General features: G+C 45.4%; 4 protein-coding genes across 4 annotated transcripts; 3 read left to right on the top strand and 1 right to left on the bottom strand.

Moving 5' to 3' along the window:
• The first annotated feature begins 4,911 nt into the window (after positions 1-4,911).
• LOC127783727 (probable sugar phosphate/phosphate translocator At4g32390) lies at positions 4,912-5,628 on the top strand. The gene has a single exon (XM_052310906.1). It carries the CDS (start codon positions 4,912-4,914, stop codon positions 5,626-5,628), a length of 717 nt encoding a protein of 238 aa, XP_052166866.1.
• A 1,456-nt stretch (positions 5,629-7,084) lies between these two features.
• On the top strand, positions 7,085-9,394 carry LOC127783725 (trihelix transcription factor GTL1-like). Its single transcript, XM_052310905.1, has 2 exons — positions 7,085-7,581; positions 8,230-9,394. Exons 1-2 carry the CDS (start codon positions 7,361-7,363, stop codon positions 9,392-9,394), a joined length of 1,386 nt encoding a protein of 461 aa, XP_052166865.1. The 5' UTR covers positions 7,085-7,360.
• A 705-nt stretch (positions 9,395-10,099) lies between these two features.
• Positions 10,100-12,150, top strand: LOC127783724 (putative disease resistance protein RGA3). The gene is made up of 2 exons (XM_052310904.1): positions 10,100-11,339; positions 11,432-12,150. Exons 1-2 carry the CDS (start codon positions 10,100-10,102, stop codon positions 12,148-12,150), a joined length of 1,959 nt encoding a protein of 652 aa, XP_052166864.1.
• Positions 12,151-12,709: 559 nt separating this feature from the next.
• LOC127784495 (SNF1-related protein kinase regulatory subunit beta-3) lies at positions 12,710-16,261 on the bottom strand. The gene is made up of 4 exons (XM_052311819.1): positions 16,176-16,261; positions 15,635-15,712; positions 13,321-13,377; positions 12,710-13,236 (listed from the first exon to the last, which is right to left on the bottom strand). Exons 3-4 carry the CDS (start codon positions 13,345-13,347, stop codon positions 12,928-12,930), a joined length of 336 nt encoding a protein of 111 aa, XP_052167779.1. The 5' UTR covers positions 13,348-13,377; positions 15,635-15,712; positions 16,176-16,261; the 3' UTR covers positions 12,710-12,927.
• Between the last annotated feature and the right edge of the window lie 1,387 nt (positions 16,262-17,648).

Genomic DNA, 17,648 nt, shown 5'->3' with positions numbered 1-17,648 from the left:
CCTCCGCTCGGTAGCACGTGTGGATAGATGCACGCAGTGCATGGCCCTATTCATGTGTCAACCTGCACCCATGCCTGCATGCTCGCGCGAGGCCTCCTCCGTGTTAGCTTCGCTCCGCCGCCACGGTTTCCCCCGGTTGGCCGTGGTGCTCGGAGCCGGTTCCAGCGTCATGTGCAAGGTCTACCGCGGCTCCACCTCCAAGAGGTACTGCCGTGGCCTCGCACGATTCTGCCGAACTCCGCCATGACGCGGACACGCGCGGCCTCGTGCAAGCCACCTTTCGCCGCATCACCTCCGCGTCCGCGTCAAGGCCCCGGACGACTCTGCCTCCGGGACCCCCGCTGCGGTCTCGCTCGGTCGCGTGATCTCATGCTGCGGTCCTCTGCTTGCCGCGGGCAAAGCACCTGCGCCAGTCACGCGCGGCTCCGCCGCCTCTGCTGGCCGCATGCGGCACCGCCGCCTTGCCGCGCCGGCGCCTCGGTGGGGACCCACATGCATTTGTGCAGAGGGGTTTGCCGTGTCACGCCTGGGCGGGGAGCCGACGGAGCCACGCGCGGCCGGCGGAGTCGCACATGGCGGCGGCGGCGGCAAGCCGCGTGAGGTCGCGACGTCGACAGCGGAGGTGCCGAGGAAACGGCCTCGGGCGAGGCGAGTGCGGCTTCACTTGCGGCGCGTTGGCCGGTGCACGGAAGCTGGTACAACCGGGGGAGGCGACAGAGCTCGATGCGGAGGGCCGGCTGAGGCTGCCCGGGCCGAGGCGGGTGCGGCATCGCCTGCGGCGAGGAGGCCAGCATGGCGGAGCCGACAGAGCCGACGCACGTAGGCCGGCGCGTGCATGCCGGTGAGCGGAGGCGGCGGAGCTCGACGCGTAGGTAGAGAGGAGAAAATATGGTTTCTAATTTTATTTTTATACGTATGACTGACATGTGGATCCCTACTGACACGTAGGCACCATCGTGGCATGCCACGTCATCGGATGGACCTATATGACACCCAAAACAAGTTCGGGGACCCAAAAATGCATTTTGAGAGTTCAGGGATCTAGATGACACACCCGCACAAGTTTAGTTAACGCTAGTGCACTTCTCTCTTATATTTATGCTTATACGGTCACATACATCCCCTTAAAGGATCCGACGTCCCCGTCGGTCCAACTTAACCACATAGCCACACATGCATATAGGAAAATGTCCAGGAACACACCCCCTCTTAACGCATGTTGTATGTCTAGTGCTAGCCATATGCCATGCCATGTGTCTCACACAAAGCCCACATGCGCCATGCGCCATATGGTCGTACATTGACCCATATGAGTAACCGCGAGGGTCAGCTTTGATACCATTTGTAACAGTCCGCCCTCCAGAACTACGCAGCCCAGTCCAACCAACAGGTGGGCCCCACTCACACATACCACTTCACTTATACTTTTGTCCTTGTTTTGTGTAAAAGGGTTAACCCGGGAGTGGTATGGTTGGAGTGCCTTATAAGTTGGTTCCACCCATGCTAAACATGCGCACACAGCTCTCATGGACCATACATGTCCCATCCTAATTGGGCCATGATGTCACAATTCACAATATATTTAGATTACATCTTCTATTCTCTTGCTTCCGTTCTCGATTCGCTTGTAGGAGATAGCCTTATTGGTGAGGTCAACTGTGTTTCGGCTCGGGTGATAACCAATGGAGGGGGTAGTGTAGCGATTGCAAGGGGTTCGGTCATCCTGATCGGGGCCTCTGGATTATCAACATCGAGCTAGTCTCCACAATCAACCTATCCAATACCTAATGACAGATCAGGACCTTACTCCTCATCAAGTGGTATCAGAGCGCTAGATTGACCGTAAGGTATATCTGTCTTTACTCGTATTGTTTCTCCCTACCTAGAGTCCAGAAAAGCGCCACAAAAAATAGTTAGTTTCCACTGTTTCAAACCCCTTTGTGCCTTTGCAAGTTTAATTTCAGTTTCGCTTTGTTGAGTTTGTGTCCTATAGTTAGAGTTGTAGTCGCTGGTTTAGAGTCGCTTTCATAGTTCTAGATCAATCTGTTGCTCTGTGCGAGAGCTTTCCTTGAGATATCGGGTTCTACTCGGTTTTGAATTGCTAGCAGCCTTGAATTTATAACCCTCTTTCGTAAGCCCTCTTAGATAGGTTGTAAGCCGCCTTGTGTCAATCACCCTGCATCGCTAGTCTCCTTGTGTCAGGCCGCTAATTTAAATTATTACAACTAAATTTATGAGTTGAAATCCGGGTTAATTACTCTAAAGTACATATTAACATAGCGGTTCGAACAGCTAGGCGAATATTGCCTATTTTGCAAGATGAGTTTTTTCTTAGAAAAAAAATATAATAATGACTACTTATTCCAAAATATAATACAGAGTAAATTTCACAAAACTAGATACTTTGACCAGATTATCATAAAACTACAAATTTAAGGTCATATATCATAGAACTGCAGATTTAGCAATAAGTTTATCACAAAACTACATGTTTAAGATTAAGTATAAAAAAACTACATATTTAATAATAAAATTATTACAAAACTATAGATTTTGGGATTTAAATCCTTTGCACTAATATTATATTTGAGTTATAAATGTCCAAGTTTTATGATTAAATTGACATTAAACCTATAGTTTTGTGATAACTTTGTTATTAAATTTATAGTTTGCGATATCTATTAACTTATTAAAGGAATAGAAAAAGGAGCCTCCACGTTCGCTCTCACGGTATAGAAATTCTCATATTAATCGGAGAAAAAGAAAACAGAGTCCATATAGAAATACAATTTAGAAATAGTTGAAATTCGGAACTAAAAAATAAGGAATATTGGAAGATGAGACTAGAGTCCATATAGAAATACAATTAAGAAATAATAGAAATTCAGAATTAAAAATAAGGAATATTAGAAGTAGAGTATAGAGTCCATATAAAAATACAATTAAGAAATAATAGAAATTCGGTATTAAAAATAAGGAATATTAGAAGTAGAGTATAGAGTCCATATATAAATACAATTAAGAAATAATAGAAATTCTGAATTCTATAACTAATATAAATATTCGTATTTTTCCGGTCGTCACATCTAATTTTCGTCCGTTTTTCGTCCATACACAATCCTATTCGGTTAGCAATAGGGATAGAAAAAATTGCAAAAAAAAAAAACACCGCCGCCGGAGAAGAAGAGAGGCGGCGGAGGGAGCGCCGCTACCGGAACCGCCCGCGGTGGCTGCCACAGCCGACGGATCCACCCTCGGACGAAGCCGACACCGTCGTCGCCGTCGACGCTGACGGGGAGAGGGAGAGGGAGAGGGAGAGGAGGAGGGACGGCCGTCGCCGCCGTCTCCGCCGTACCCCGCCGTCGCTGCGCTGTGCCGGCGAGACGGGAAGGAGAGCCGCCGCCGCCGCCACCGCTAGCGTGGGGAAGGGCGCCGCCACCGCTAGCGTGGGGGAAGGGCGGCGCTACCGCCGCCGCCGCCGCTGCCGCCGCAGCCCTCCGTCGCCGCCGCTGTAGCCCGCCGTTGCCGCACCGTGCCGGCGAGAAGGGAGGGAGAAGGGAAGGGAAGCGGCGCCGATGGTGGGAGAGGCGGCCCGCTGGGGGGAGGGGGAGAGGCGGGAGATGGGGAGAGAGAGCGGCGCCGCCGGAGGGAGGGGAGGGGAAGCGGCGCCGGTGGGGAGAGGGGGAGGGGGAGAGGCGGCGTCGGGAGTGGGGTGGGGGAGGTGGCCGAGCGGCTTTGGGGGGGGGCGGGGTGGAGGGGTGGGGGATAGGGAGGGTTAGGGTTAGGGTTAGGGTTTTGATAAGGCCGTGGGCCGACCGGAAGGGCCGGAAATAAGTCTATTTTAGGTCCCTCGGGCCGAAAAAAAAAGAGAAGTTTATTTTTAGTCCTTCATTTTCTCCAGAAGCATTTACAATTATAGTTATTATTGAATGTGTTTATTTCTAAGCAAACCTAAAAGGAAGTATTTTATTTCTTTTTCCAATTAAATAATTATTAAATAATGTTTGTATTATTAAAATTAGCAATTAAGCTCTGAAAATTTCAATAAAATTCCAAAGAGCGTAACTAATCATGGAGAATTTAATAAAATTAAATTTAACAATGTCATTTTATTTCTCACACTTGCTTTACTTGTAAATTTGTTTAATTATACACATACCTACTTAAAAATACCAAATATTTCAGCAAATTTGTATTTTAATTAATTGCATATTTTTTCTGATCTGTGCGCTTCCCGATGCAACGCACGGACACTTTTGCTAAACCAAATAACAATTTTGGTCAATATACACACTCCGTAATAACCCGGTGCTACGCACGGGCACTTTTGCTAGTAAAAATAAAGAATATTATAAGTAGAGTATAGAGTACATATAGAAATGGCAAAATTTGCTACAGGACACCCAAAAAATGCGTAATTAGCTGAGGGATACCGAGAAAATGTGGAACTGCCCCAGGACACTACAAAATTTGTGAAATTTGCCGTAGGACACTGAGCTCATTATTTTATCATTTTCCGGGTGAAAGTGGCGAGTATTTTTTCAAAATGTCCAGATTGCCCCCGCGTCCCAAACTCGGTCGCCACACACCACTCGACGGACGGCATCACGAAGCTCGCCGCCGGAGAGTCCGCCGCGTGCAGCCGTCGGTGGGACCTATGGCCGGAGTCGCCGCCGTCATCAGGTTCCTGAGGTGGCGGAGCTCTTGGACGTGTGCTGGCTGGAGATCACTGGCAAGCTGCAGCCTGCAGCTCTCGCTCCTCTCTCCGGCGACGACGTACGCCGTCTAACTTGTCTGCTCCTCTCTCCGGTTGCTGGGCTGCAGCGGCGCGACGCCCCCGCCGGCGCCGGCGTCACACCTCTCAAGCCACATCAATCCTCTCCTACCAAGGCCCCTGCGCTCACCACGGCCATGGACGTTGTGTCGTCGTTGTCTTCTTCTCCGGCGCCGGCGCCGTCGGTGCTCAAGTCGGTGCTTCTGTCCTACGCGTATGTGAGCGTGTGGATCACATTCAGCTTCTCGGTGATCATGTACAACAAGTACATCTTCGATCCCACGATGTACAACTGGCCATTCCCCATATCGCTCACCATGGTCCACATGGCGTTTTGCGCCTCCCTCACTGTGGTGCTCGTCCGCGTCCTCCGCGTCGTCGCTGAGCCGACGTCGCCGCCCATGACGCCCAGCCTCTACGCTGCCTCCGTTGTGCCCATCGGCGTGCTCTACGCGCTGTCGCTCTGGTTCTCCAACTCCGCATACATCTACATCTCCGTCTCCTTCATCCAGATGCTCAAGGCGCTCATGCCCGTCGCCGTCTATTGCCTCGCCGTCGCGTCCCGCACCGACTCCTTCCGCCACGCCTCCATGCTCAACATGCTCGGCATCTCCGCGGGCATCGCCGTCGCCGCCTACGGCGAGGCGTGGTTCGACGCGTTCGGCGTCATGCTACAGCTCGTCGCTGTCACCGCCGAAGCCACGCGGCTCGTGCTCATCCAGATACTGCTCACCGGCGAGACGCCCCCGCCGGCGCCGGTGCTGGCGCAGGCCGACCGCGACGTGGAGATGGGCCTCCTCGGCGGCGAGAGCAGCGCGTCGCGGCCGGCGACGAAGCCACAGCCAGGTTCTTGATTGCGAAATCGCTCCTCCATCCAACCATGCGACCGAGTTTGGTTCCACCGGACTGCGCGTCGGCATAGATTTGGACACGGGGGCAATCTGGGCATTTTGAAAAAATACTCGTCACTTTCAGCCAGAAAATAATAAAATAATGAGCTTGGTGTCCTACGGCAAATTTCACAAATTTTGTAGTGTCCTGGGGCAGTTCCACGTTTTCTCGGTGTCCCTCAGCTAATTACGCGTTTTTTGGGTGTCCTGTAGCAAATTTTGCCTAGAAATACGACTAAAAAATAATAGAAATTCGGAATTAAAAATAAGGAGTATCAGAAGTAGAGTATAGAGTATAGAAATACAATTAAGAAATAATAGAAATTCAGAATTAAAAATAAGGAATATTAGAAGTAGATGATAGAGTTCATATAGAAATACAATTAACAAATAATATAAATTCAGAATTAAAAATAAGGAATATCAGAAGTAGAGTATAGAGTCTATATAGGAATTTAAAACTAACTAAAATTCAGAATAAACATAATAAAATTCAAAGTAGAGTTTAGAGTTCATATAAAAACAGTACAATTTACAAATAACTAAAATTTTCGAAATTAAAAAACATAGGAAGAATAGTCTGAAGTCAATATAGAAATACAATTTAGAAGTAACTGAAATTCGAAATTAAAAATTAAAGAATATTGAAAGATGAGTTTAGAGTCCACATAGAAATACAATTAGAAATAATAAAAATTCATAATTAAAATAAATAATATTGGAAGAAGATCCTAGAGTCTATATAGAAATACAATTTACATATAACGAAAATTCGGAATTAAAAAAAAGAAATATTGAAAGACGAGTCTAGAGTCTATATAGGAATATAATTTAGAAATAACAAAAATTTGATATTAAAAATAATTAATAACTAACACGTATATAAAATAGAATATGAATATTACACATTAGTAGTTTCGTAAATTTAGTACAAAATTTAAAATTATGTTATCATTTTAATATATTTGAATAATACATTGAGAAAATATATATGATATTATATGATAAAAAATATAATGATGCTAGCCGCGCAATTTTCGCGGGCCACCATGCTATTTTTACCTTAAATCTGTAGTTTTGGGATAAAATTAGTGTTAAATATGTAGTTTTATGATAATTTGACCAAACCATCCCTAGTTTTGTGAAATTTACTATTTTCTCTGACGATTAATCAATTTAGATGTTCTGATTTCAACCTATTTTTGACTTTTTGAGTCATGCGGCTCCTTGGGCGAACTCTCGCGGCTGCATTGCGCATCGACGACCGTGCACGTGCTGCTTCGCCAGGTGAAGTCCGAGTTGACCGGGTCAGGGATCGCCAGGTAGGCTTCGGTGGGCAGGTCGCCCATCGCCGTTGCCAGGCAAATGAGGGCAGGTCGCCCATCGCCGAGCCGAGTTTTTTTTTTTTTTTTTGAATGGTTCGATACCTCCAATTGATTCTATTCTAACCAACACGTTCTCTCCTTCATCTATTTCGATTCAGAACCACGCTGGAATTCAATAGCAATTCAGTAGGTGTATTTTTTTTTCTTCTCTTTTTTGCGATTCATCAGCAATTCAGCAGGAGTAGTTGCCTGTAATTGTAATTTGGATCGGCGACAGTTCAGTATTTTGTCCCAATTGCTGTACTAGTACTCGTCAGTCCCCCACATAGCTAGAGATCTCCACAGCTCAAGTCAAGGTTGCGGCCTTCCCGATGGATGATAAGAACCAGGAAGGCGAACCCGTGCCGACGACGAAGCCGCAGGAGAGGCTGAGCAACAAGGAAGAATATGCCACCTCCACGGAGGCCGGCGGCGGCGGCAGCAGCCGGTGGTCTCGACAGGAGACGCAGGCGCTCATCAAGATCCGGTCGGAAATGGATGACGCCTTCCGCGGTGCCACCATCAAGGGTAACCTTTGGGAGGACATCTCAAGGTAGTAAGAGTAAGAAAGCGATTGATATTTTCATACTTTTATAGATGTTATATGTGTTCAATGTTCACACAGAGCGAAGTAAGAAAGCTTTTTGTGATGTTATATGTGTTCAATGTTCACAGAGAGCAAAGTAAGAAAGCTTTTTGTGATGTTGTATGTGTTCAATATTCACAGAGTGCAAAGTAAGAAAGCTTTTTGTTTTTTTACCTTTTATTTAACTTTTGTTACTATATTTTACCAGTGGCTTTTTTTAACTATTCACATGTCACCTAGATTTTTCACATTGTATATAATCTAAATTCGCACAATATAAAAAAAACCATAATTTAGTATAATCTCAATGTAATTAATTTGCTTTGCTTTTCCCATCATGATCTTATATGTGTTTTGTACTTAACTTTAGTAAAGTCCTTGTTTTATATTGTACTAGCAGACATAAACATGAAATTGTAGCCATTGCTTTGTTTTACCCTACCAAAAAAACAAAATGTAAATTGCTAGGAGGGGTCACATTCCCTCATACGTTGCCTTTTTTTTGGGACGGAGGGAGTAGGTGCTAATTTGCTGATTGATTGATAAGAAAAACAAGTCACTTGATCAAATAGATGAATGTCCTTTTGGTTACCAGTGCTGTGCTCCGTCTTTCAGGGCACTTGCGGGGTTGGGCTACAGGAGGAGCGCCAAAAGGTGCAAGGAGAAATTTGAGAAGGTCCACAAGATCTATAAACACACCAAATCAGCAGGTGCGCCGCGCCAGGAAAGTCTGAAAGCACCAGTAGTGAGCTCAGGCTGCCCAGTGGTAGCGCCCTCGCCATCCATGGCCTCGGGGGCGGTGGAGCTCCACCATTCGCAGCCTATGAACCTGGACAACACCAGCAGCTTCCTTCCAATGTCAGAATCAGCAGAGCTGGAGTCGAGTAAAGGATGTGAGGAAGACATGATGATGATCACTGGAGAGATTGGCAGTAAGAGCAACCGCAGCAGTGGTGGTGGCAAAGAGCTAGCGGCCTTGTTCGATGGCTTCATGAAGCAAGTCGTCGAGAGGCAGGAGGAGATGCAGCGGCGGTTCCTGGAGGCCCTGGAGAAGCGGGAGGCGGAGCGGAGGGCACGGGAGGAGGCGGAGCGCGCGGCCCGGGAGGAGGCATGGCGGAGGCAGGAGATGGCCCGGCTCAACCGTGAGCACGAGCAGCAGCGTGCGCAAGACCATGCCGCGATCATCGCCTTCCTCCATCGTATTGGTCAACCCCCTCCTGGTGTCATCTCGACAGCAGCAGCACAACCTTTCCCATGGCCGCTGCAGCAGGAGCTAGCTCATGCCCCGCCGTTCCAACAGCAGCCAAAGCACAAGGAAACTGCACAACAAGATGATGCGTGGGCATCACTCAGCCTGCATCCCTCAAAGAGCCTGACGGATGAGCCGTCAGTACTGAACTATGCCACCCCAGGCACAGTGGAAAGCACTACTTCAACTTCAACACAGCATCCAATTGCTACCCCCGACTCGGCGCAGAACACTCATGATCCCACCACATTTCAGCATTCACCCAGCTTCGTCACATGGACGCCGGACGAATTTCATTCACCCGGTTTCAACTCATCAAATCAGGATGAACGGTTTGTGCTCGAGACCACTCTCCGTGGTATGTACGAACTTATTAAGCTCGCGGAGTGTTGGGTTCACAAGGATTATTCCATTGCTAATCTCCTGCAAGAAGCCAAGGATACAGTGTACTGTGCTGAAGACCTCTTGGACGAGCTCAATTACTATGAGCTCCAGGATGGAGTTGGGTTCAATTTTCTGACATCAGGATGACGGAAATCCATGGAAAGCTCAATTCTCTCAAAGAACAAATGGGGCATTTGGGCTTGCATGACATGCAACCACAGCATTTTATTTTTGAATCGGTCAGCCAGAAATACGGCAATCTCATGTACGACAGAACAAACTTTGGCTATCAGGAAGAGTTGCAGGTGTTGATTGATTCACTTATTTTGGACAAGAACAGTCCGACCAGCGGGCAAGTCGCTGAGGTGCCCAGCAGTGGTCGAGCTGGACAAAAGAATCTGTCCGTTTTGACAATAGTAGGAGATGGTGGTATCGGGAAGACTGCCCTGGCTCATTGTTCTTTCAATGATCAGAAAGTTCAGGATCATTTTGATCTTCTTGTTTGGATGTGTCTCAGATGGCTTTGATGACAAGAAGCTGATTAAGAGGTTAGCATGGGCTATTGCCGAAAGCGAAATGAAATCTGATGATCTAATTTGTCTCCAGAGAGTTCTAACTAATGGCATGATTCATCACTCAAGGAGGTTGTTGCTTGTGCTTGATGATTTGCAGGAGGATGTATGCCAAGAATATTACCTTGGATGGGAAAGCTTTCTTGCCCCCCTAAAATGTGCCAGTCCAGGAAGTATGGTTTTGGTGACCACAAGATCGATGAAGGTTGCTGAACATATTAGTTCAGTCTGCTTGCAATTGGCAGGTTTACCCGAGGAAATTAATTGGCATTTGTTTAGCATGCATGCATTTGATTTACCGATTTCTGACAGTGATCAAGAGGTTGAGTGTATTGGCAGAAAAATAGCTGCAAGGCTAAATGGTTCTCCTCTTGGTGCTAAAATTGTTGGATGTCTACTGAAGTTGAAACTGGATGCTGTATACTGGAAGAGTATATTGGAAAGTGAGTTGTGGGAGTTGGCTCATCACAAGGAAACCAGAATCTGGCCAGCCCTTCACTTGAGCTACCAATATCTCCCTTTCCATTTGAAACGATGCTTCTCCTTCTGTTCTATGTACCCCAAGAGTCATGAATTTGACGCAGAGACACTTGTGGATAGCTGGGTAGCAGTGGGATTAGTTGTGTCCAATGGAATCGTGCCTGCTGTAGATATCGGCCATGAGTACTTTGATCAGCTTGTGAGACGATCCTTCTTTCAGATATCTCCAACATCTTCCAGTTCTCGGCATGCATATGTCATGCAAGGTTTGCTGTATGAAACTGCGCAGAAAATTTCGACAAACGAATGCTTTGTGATTAAAGACAGCAGTGACTTGTTGAGAATACCTCCCAAAGTTCGTCATGTGTCAATACTCCACTTTAGTGGTCTTAGTAGCAGCGATTTAGAAAGCCTGCACAAGTACAAGACATTGCGGTCAGTTGTTTGCATTAGCATTGACTCTGATGTCATTACTACTTCTGTACTTGAAACATGGTCCTGTCATCTCACTAACATCCGGATGCTGAGGTTCATATCATGCCGGCTGAAGGAGCTACTGGGGAATGTTGGTAACCTGATACTTCTTCGCTATCTCGACATTTCCTCCTGTGACTTCGAGGCACTTCCTGATTCTTTTTGGCGTCTTCGTAATCTGGAAATCCTGGATGCTCAAAACTGCAGATTTGATGATGTTCCCAAGGACATTGTCAAGCTCGTGAAATTGAGGAAGGTTAGACTGAGGAGTGATCTTAACAACCAGCTCGGACATGTGCCTGGAGTAGGCAATCTTATCTATCTTCAAGATATGCCTTACTATGCTGTTGATGATACACCAGGAAGGGGAATTCATGAGCTGAAAAACCTGAACAATCTCCGAGGTGCACTGGAGATCAGTGGCCTTCACAATGTCACAAGCAAGGAGCAAGCAGTTGAGGCTGATCTAGACAAGAAAACCCATCTCAACACATTGACTCTTTCATGGCATGACTCGATCAGGCCTGACAAACACAACGGCGAACAGGAGATGGAGGTGCTTGAAGGCCTACGCCCTAACCCCAGCATCAAGAATCTGGAAATAAGATTTTACATGGGCTCTGGTTTCATCCACGCTGGCTCCTCATTGACGGACAAGATTTCTCAAGCTACCCTTTTGATTCCAATGACTTCTCAATCCTTGATTTCAATGACTTCTCAAGCTACCTCTTCGATTTCAAAACTAGTAGCAGGTTGGAATCGCTCTCGATCAGCTCCTGCCCTAACATAGCGAACCTGTTCATCACCGAGACGGGGAGCAGCAGCAGTAGCAGCAGAGGCAGCTCACCTGTAGTGTTCAGATCACTCACCAAGCTGAGCATCACCTGGTGCAGAAAGCTAATGAGCCTCGACAATCTCCTCCTGCCAGAGCTTCTACCTGAAATCAAGGTGATACGGATCTCCAACTGCGAGGAGTTAGCATCATTGCCGACGAATCAGCTCATCAAATTCACTCACCTGGAGGATCTGGAGGTGTCCCACTGCTGGAGCCTCAGCTGGGAGCAAGGCCTGACCCTGCCCAGATCCCTGAAATCGCTCAAGCTGGAAGCTTGCGGAGAGCTCACGGATTCAGTTCTCCGGTGCGGCCTGCGTGAACTCCCTGTGCTCGTGAGCTTGGAGTTGCAGTTTTGCTCCGGGGTGGAGTGCATCGGCGCTGAGATCTGGAGTGGATTGCCGTCTCTCCAGAGGCTGAAGATCTTCTGCTGCCAGGAGCTGAGCTCCATCGGAGGAGGAGAATCCATTGCAAGGGTGGAGAGTATAGATATCAGGCATTGCCCGAAGCTGAGAGAGCTGGAGCAGCCGTTTCAGAGGGGCTAACTGAACTGTCATCTGCTGCTGCCTGCTGTTGCCACGACCCAAAATGTCTGAGAGGACCACCTAAGCAAAGCTAAGCACCTCTAGGCCTGCACCTGCTGTAAATGTACACTGCTGTTATCCCTGCTGCAATGTACCAATGGATCGTGTTTTTGTCTTGACAAAACAATTTGAGTCTGTAGCCTCCCCTTGTAATGTAGGAGTATGTATGTATGTATGTATGTTCTGTTATTACCAAGAGTATATGTATGTTCTGTAATTGACAAGAGCTGACTATTTGTACCAACTGTAATAAAAATCAGGCAATGATGTACTTAGATCAGGATGATCAACTGCTCATGTAGCACAATCGGCTTTGCGATGGACACCTCCAATTCTTATCACATCTCTAGCAGAATAGCTGAAACACAAGGCATCTGGTCTTTTATTGAGTTGCCGCAGATCCAAACGCCAGGACGAAATCAGATGGGAGCAAGAAGCACCAGCGCTGTTGTCCCCCACACACATGCATGACGCCAAGATCACAATAGGGGTTTAACTGTTCAAGACGCAGGAAAAGATAAAACCAACATTCAACTGGACCACCAATCACCGCAACCAACAGCCAATTAAGTACAAGGGTTGAATCATTTGAGATTCATGGGCAGCTAGATTGTTCCTCTGTTTCCTCAGGACTACAACAAGGAGGGTTTCTATTTGTTTCGCAGTTCAACCTCGTGGGTGTCTAGCCCCTGCACGAGGAAATGGAAGCAGGAATGCAGGTACACAAAATGTTTCACCCTACCGCCTTTGTACGGGCTTGTACAGCACAACAGTCACAAACTTTGCCCTGAACCGATGGGTAATCCCCAGGGCGACGACGGATCTAGAGTTCTCTTTCTCTATGTAGAGGTGGTTGAGTACCACGTTTTGAGGTGGAGGAAGGCTGCTTGAATCATCTTGGCTTGGTGGGAAGCTCAATAATGTATGCTGCAGATGAGGAGGAACCAATGGGGGCTCTCGAGCTTCATCCTCATTTCCAGGAACAGGGTTGTTGTAGCTTGAATCTGGTGATGTTGGCACTTCAAACCCAACAACGTTGATCCCTTCCTACATTATTGAAATCCATCATAACAATGAATGCAATCAAGACTTTCTTTAAAGAACATAGGAACACATTCCAATATATCTTACATGGTCACCCCTGACTTGCCGGTCCATAGCAATTAGCAAAGCACTCTGTTGCCTATCCTGGTTTGAAAAAAAAAATACTCAAGTGAGTAAAGAATCAGAATAATCTGTGTACACTTGGGAAGTTGAAAATAAAATTAAGAGCAAACATTAATTTCTTATAAGAATCATATACTCTCTAATAAACATCACATCAAATTTACATAATGCCTGTCTTCACTCCATGCAAAAGACAGTTTGGAAGTTTGGTCGAACCAAATGGGTCAGAGATATGAATCACTAGCAACACCTTCAGTACGGAAGAGCTCTAAGCATTTGGTGTCATCAGAAAGGAGAAAGTAAAATTGAATTCAAAGTTTCAAACAGTTGCAATGTTTTCTCAATGACCAATTTCAACCCAAAACTGCTCCCTCAGAAAAAGATTATACTAGCTAAATTTTTCGTTCAAATACACATAACCAAGAGAAGCAACTCGCTCTGTAATTAACAGTCACCACTTAAACTGAACTAATACAGACAAAAGATGAAAAACTGGTTGTTGCTAAAAAATGACATAATAAATTGAAGTAAAGCCTTATCAGCACATACAAGTATTTGAAACAAAAAAAAAATGAAACGAAGTAACCAAAATTTAATGGATAAACAGAGACATAGTAATCAGTACATCATCATGGTAGACCGTAAGAGCCCACTAATCCAAAATCCAGGTACCATGCTTAAGTATTACCCTCCATCCCCAAATTTAAGCATTTTTAGCTATGAATCTGGACATGTGCTTGTCTAGATTCATAGCCGGAAGTTGTTATATTTGGGACGGAGGTAGTTGAATAAAGCTTACATGATCCACAGTTCTTAAGTGGTGATTAATATATAGAAATTTATGCACTAAGGAAAACTTCATATGCAGTGACTATACAAAAAGTCAGTAGCAGAATGTCATGCTATGGCCCATGAGGTGGTGCATAAATGGCAGGGCCAGCAGCGTAGATTATTGCTAAAGGACTATGTTGTGTAGTTGCATCCAAGCATATCTGTTGGGAACATTTAGACAATCCTTTAATTTTCCATTGTTAGGGGCCTCATAAAGAGAAATCATTTCCTATACATGGTAAGAAATCAAGGATAAACAAAGTTCCCTTGTAAATTGATCCAGTTCCAATGCAGAGGAGGAAATAAGCAAGAATTCAATCAACCTCATCTGGTGATCCCCAACATGTTCTTATATCTCTTCCATCATATCCCCTCCCTCAAATTCAACACTGCTGCCTGAATCATCAATGTTCACAGCAGTGCATGCCTGCCTTATACCATAACAATCTGCCTTCTCAAACTACTCTCCTCCTCTCCTAAGCGAGATCAGTGTGAAGAGATACCGAAAACTGATGTCTGTTATTCGTACGGAATCCCTAATTTGTTTTTATTCATTTGACTTTGATCTAGTTTGGTAAATCTGGTTTTGCTATGTGTTTATTAAATGCGCCCTTCCATTTATTCGTTTCCTTTTGCTGGCACCCCATGAACGTAATTCATCAATACCATCCTTGGCTGTGCATGATAGCTGCATAGGCCTCTTGCATAAAAATGGGCCAATATGGAGTGAACTTGAGGCTTAGCTTGCTCTGAATCTTGAGTTTTGGAGTTTAGTGATGAAGTAGAGGTTAGAGCTTTGGTACGGTTAGGGATGCCTTTCTTCCAAGTATAGGGGTAACTGGTAAGCGTTGGAAGAAGACAGAATATAGGAAAGTGTCATTTTGTTTGCGGGATATGGATAATAACGTAAGGCAACACGTTATTTAGTTTGGGGACTATGGGTAAAGATTTTGGCGGGATCACTGCATGGAATTCATTTATTACAACGTGACGTGTGGGATTGGGCCCTTGAATTGGTGTATGTGAGCATATTGACAAATATGTACAGGTTTAGTTGTGACATGCAGTTATCGTTAGGAAATTGGGTCTTAAATCTGTACATTTCTTTGACTTTAGTCATATATTTTGTATATGATAAGAACACAAATAATTCAAAAATTCAAGTACTCCACCACAGCCAACTATAAATCCCAAGCACAAAAATAGCACGAGATAGTCTTCCTTCCATGTAAAGTGTAGCATCTAATAATAGGTACAGATCTAAAATAAGCTAAATCATATAGTTCTTCAAGCATTTCAAAGCAAATTGAAGTACACGCAAATCCGCACAGAAGTAAACTGCTCATGTCCATCTCAGTAACTACAATTCCAGCAGCTACATTTCCCAACTACCCAGATTGATCATCAAAAGCCACAAATAATCAGGTGGGGCTAGTCTTTCACTCACCTTAGGATGGAGAGATTGATGAAGCAAACCACGCAAAGGCCACCCGAAGACTGCTTCCTCAGCCACCTGCGACCAAAACTAAAAATCAACAGATAAAAGTGAGCTTGCCGCACACACAGAGGCTCCATTTCGAAAGGCGAAATCACAGGGCGAGCGAGGCAAAGGGGGAAGGAGGCGCGGCATGGGGGCGGCCGATAGCGGGGATTTCTGGTAGAGGAGGAGCAGCAGCTGCTGCTGCGGAGACCTAGGGTAGGGCGGCGGAGAGCTAGGGTTCGGGTTCGGGGGGGCGGCAGATGAGAAGACGACCACTACCGAAGCGGCGGAGTCCGGCGGCGGCCATAGGGGAGGCACGAGGAGGAGAGCACGGCGGCGGGGCGGCGATCTAGGGTTTGTCAGCGGGCGGAGCCGCAGAGGGGCGAGGGGGGCGGCGGCGGCGGCTGGGAACGGGAGGGATGCGAAGCGGAAGGAGGAGATGGGAGGGGGGGAGGAAGGGAGGATGGATGGCGGCGGCGGGCGGCGGCGGGGGGAGTGGTGAGCTCACCTGGTTGGCGGCGGGCGTCGCGCGTGGTGAGGAGGCGGAGGACGACGACGAGGAGGAGAATTGGGGGTGGCTTGGGTACTTCCATCCGATTTACCGTCGTTTATTACAAAGAGTGGTATTTAAGCTTAAGCTCAGGTAAGGTGAGGCTTTTCGGTTAGTGTTAAGTCTGTGTTCTTCTCCTTCTTTTCAAACCCACCTCTCTTTTTTTAACCACGTATATTTTCAAATTACTAAATGATATATTTTCTAAAAGTATTTTATAAAAAGATCGCTAAAATAATCGTATTAATCTTTTATTAAGTATTTTTAGTTAATACTTAATTAATTACGTGTTATTAATAAGTAATACCGTTTTTGTGCGAGAAGATGGAGTTCCTAACTCCACCTCCTGAACTCAGCATGAGTTAAGCTCACAAGTCACAACATAAGAGCGCAAGTTTACGGTAGAGGTGATTGCTACATCTAATATTATTCACATTATCAATTAATTAATTGGAAAACAATTTATGCTACGCATTGCCTCTAATTTACTAACCCCAATACATAAGTATTTATTTTATTCGCTCTCATCCAATCAACATCAAGATAATAAGTATCAAGATAGTAGGTAGGATTGTTCTTTGATTTATAGTATCATAGTATCGGTATTACTATACATAACTTTTATATAAAATATATAATATTTTGTATAAATTAAAGCATATAATATCAATTCTGATAAATTTAATTGGTTTTATGTAAACTTCAGTATTATTTTCAATCCGTCTTATTTTAAATAATATTTGGTAGGATCACAAGGATCGTAGTATCGGGCTACTACCTAAGATTTTGTACGATCGTATAAAAATGAATAATAAGATTGAGAAACTATGAAAATTAGGATACTACATAGGATCGATACTGTTTCAGCTTGATAGGATTGTAGTATCACAGAATACTAAGATATAGATCAGGATACTAACAACTTTGATCAACATCACTATTTTCCATTTCTTCCTTAAAGTTTGTGAAAAGAGTATGGCTGTGTTCGATTAAGCTACATATTACAGCTGTTGGGCTGCTGTTGGCTGTATCAACAGTCCGAACACACCCTCTCTCTTGCATGAGGGGTGACTCATCCTCTCTCTTCTCTCCTCCACCTCACCATTCAAGCTTAGGTAGAAGTATCATCTAGGGATTTATACTTAGATGTTTTATAGTACATAATCTTAGTGGGCATGTTCCGCGAAGCCGGACTCTAGTTCTTTACCTGCAGGAACTAAGCAACAGCTGGCTTGTTGCAGCCAAATAGACCCAATATTTATTTGAAACACTAGAAAATCAGTGCGTCAATTGGCACGCCTATATTTTATATCCCGTTTATGTTGTTTAATTAATTTTTTTACATTTCGGTATTGTAGATGGCCAAATAAGTTTATTTACTCGTATCGAATAATGAATATAAGAAAGTGATACTACAATAACAAATGTTGA

This window comes from Oryza glaberrima, chromosome 9 (genome assembly GCF_000147395.1).
Source record: "Oryza glaberrima chromosome 9, OglaRS2, whole genome shotgun sequence".
Classification (NCBI taxonomy): Eukaryota; Viridiplantae; Streptophyta; class Magnoliopsida; order Poales; family Poaceae; genus Oryza; species Oryza glaberrima.
The sequence above is the reverse complement of the archived record's forward strand: the minus strand, read 5'-3'. Positions and strand labels throughout refer to the sequence as shown.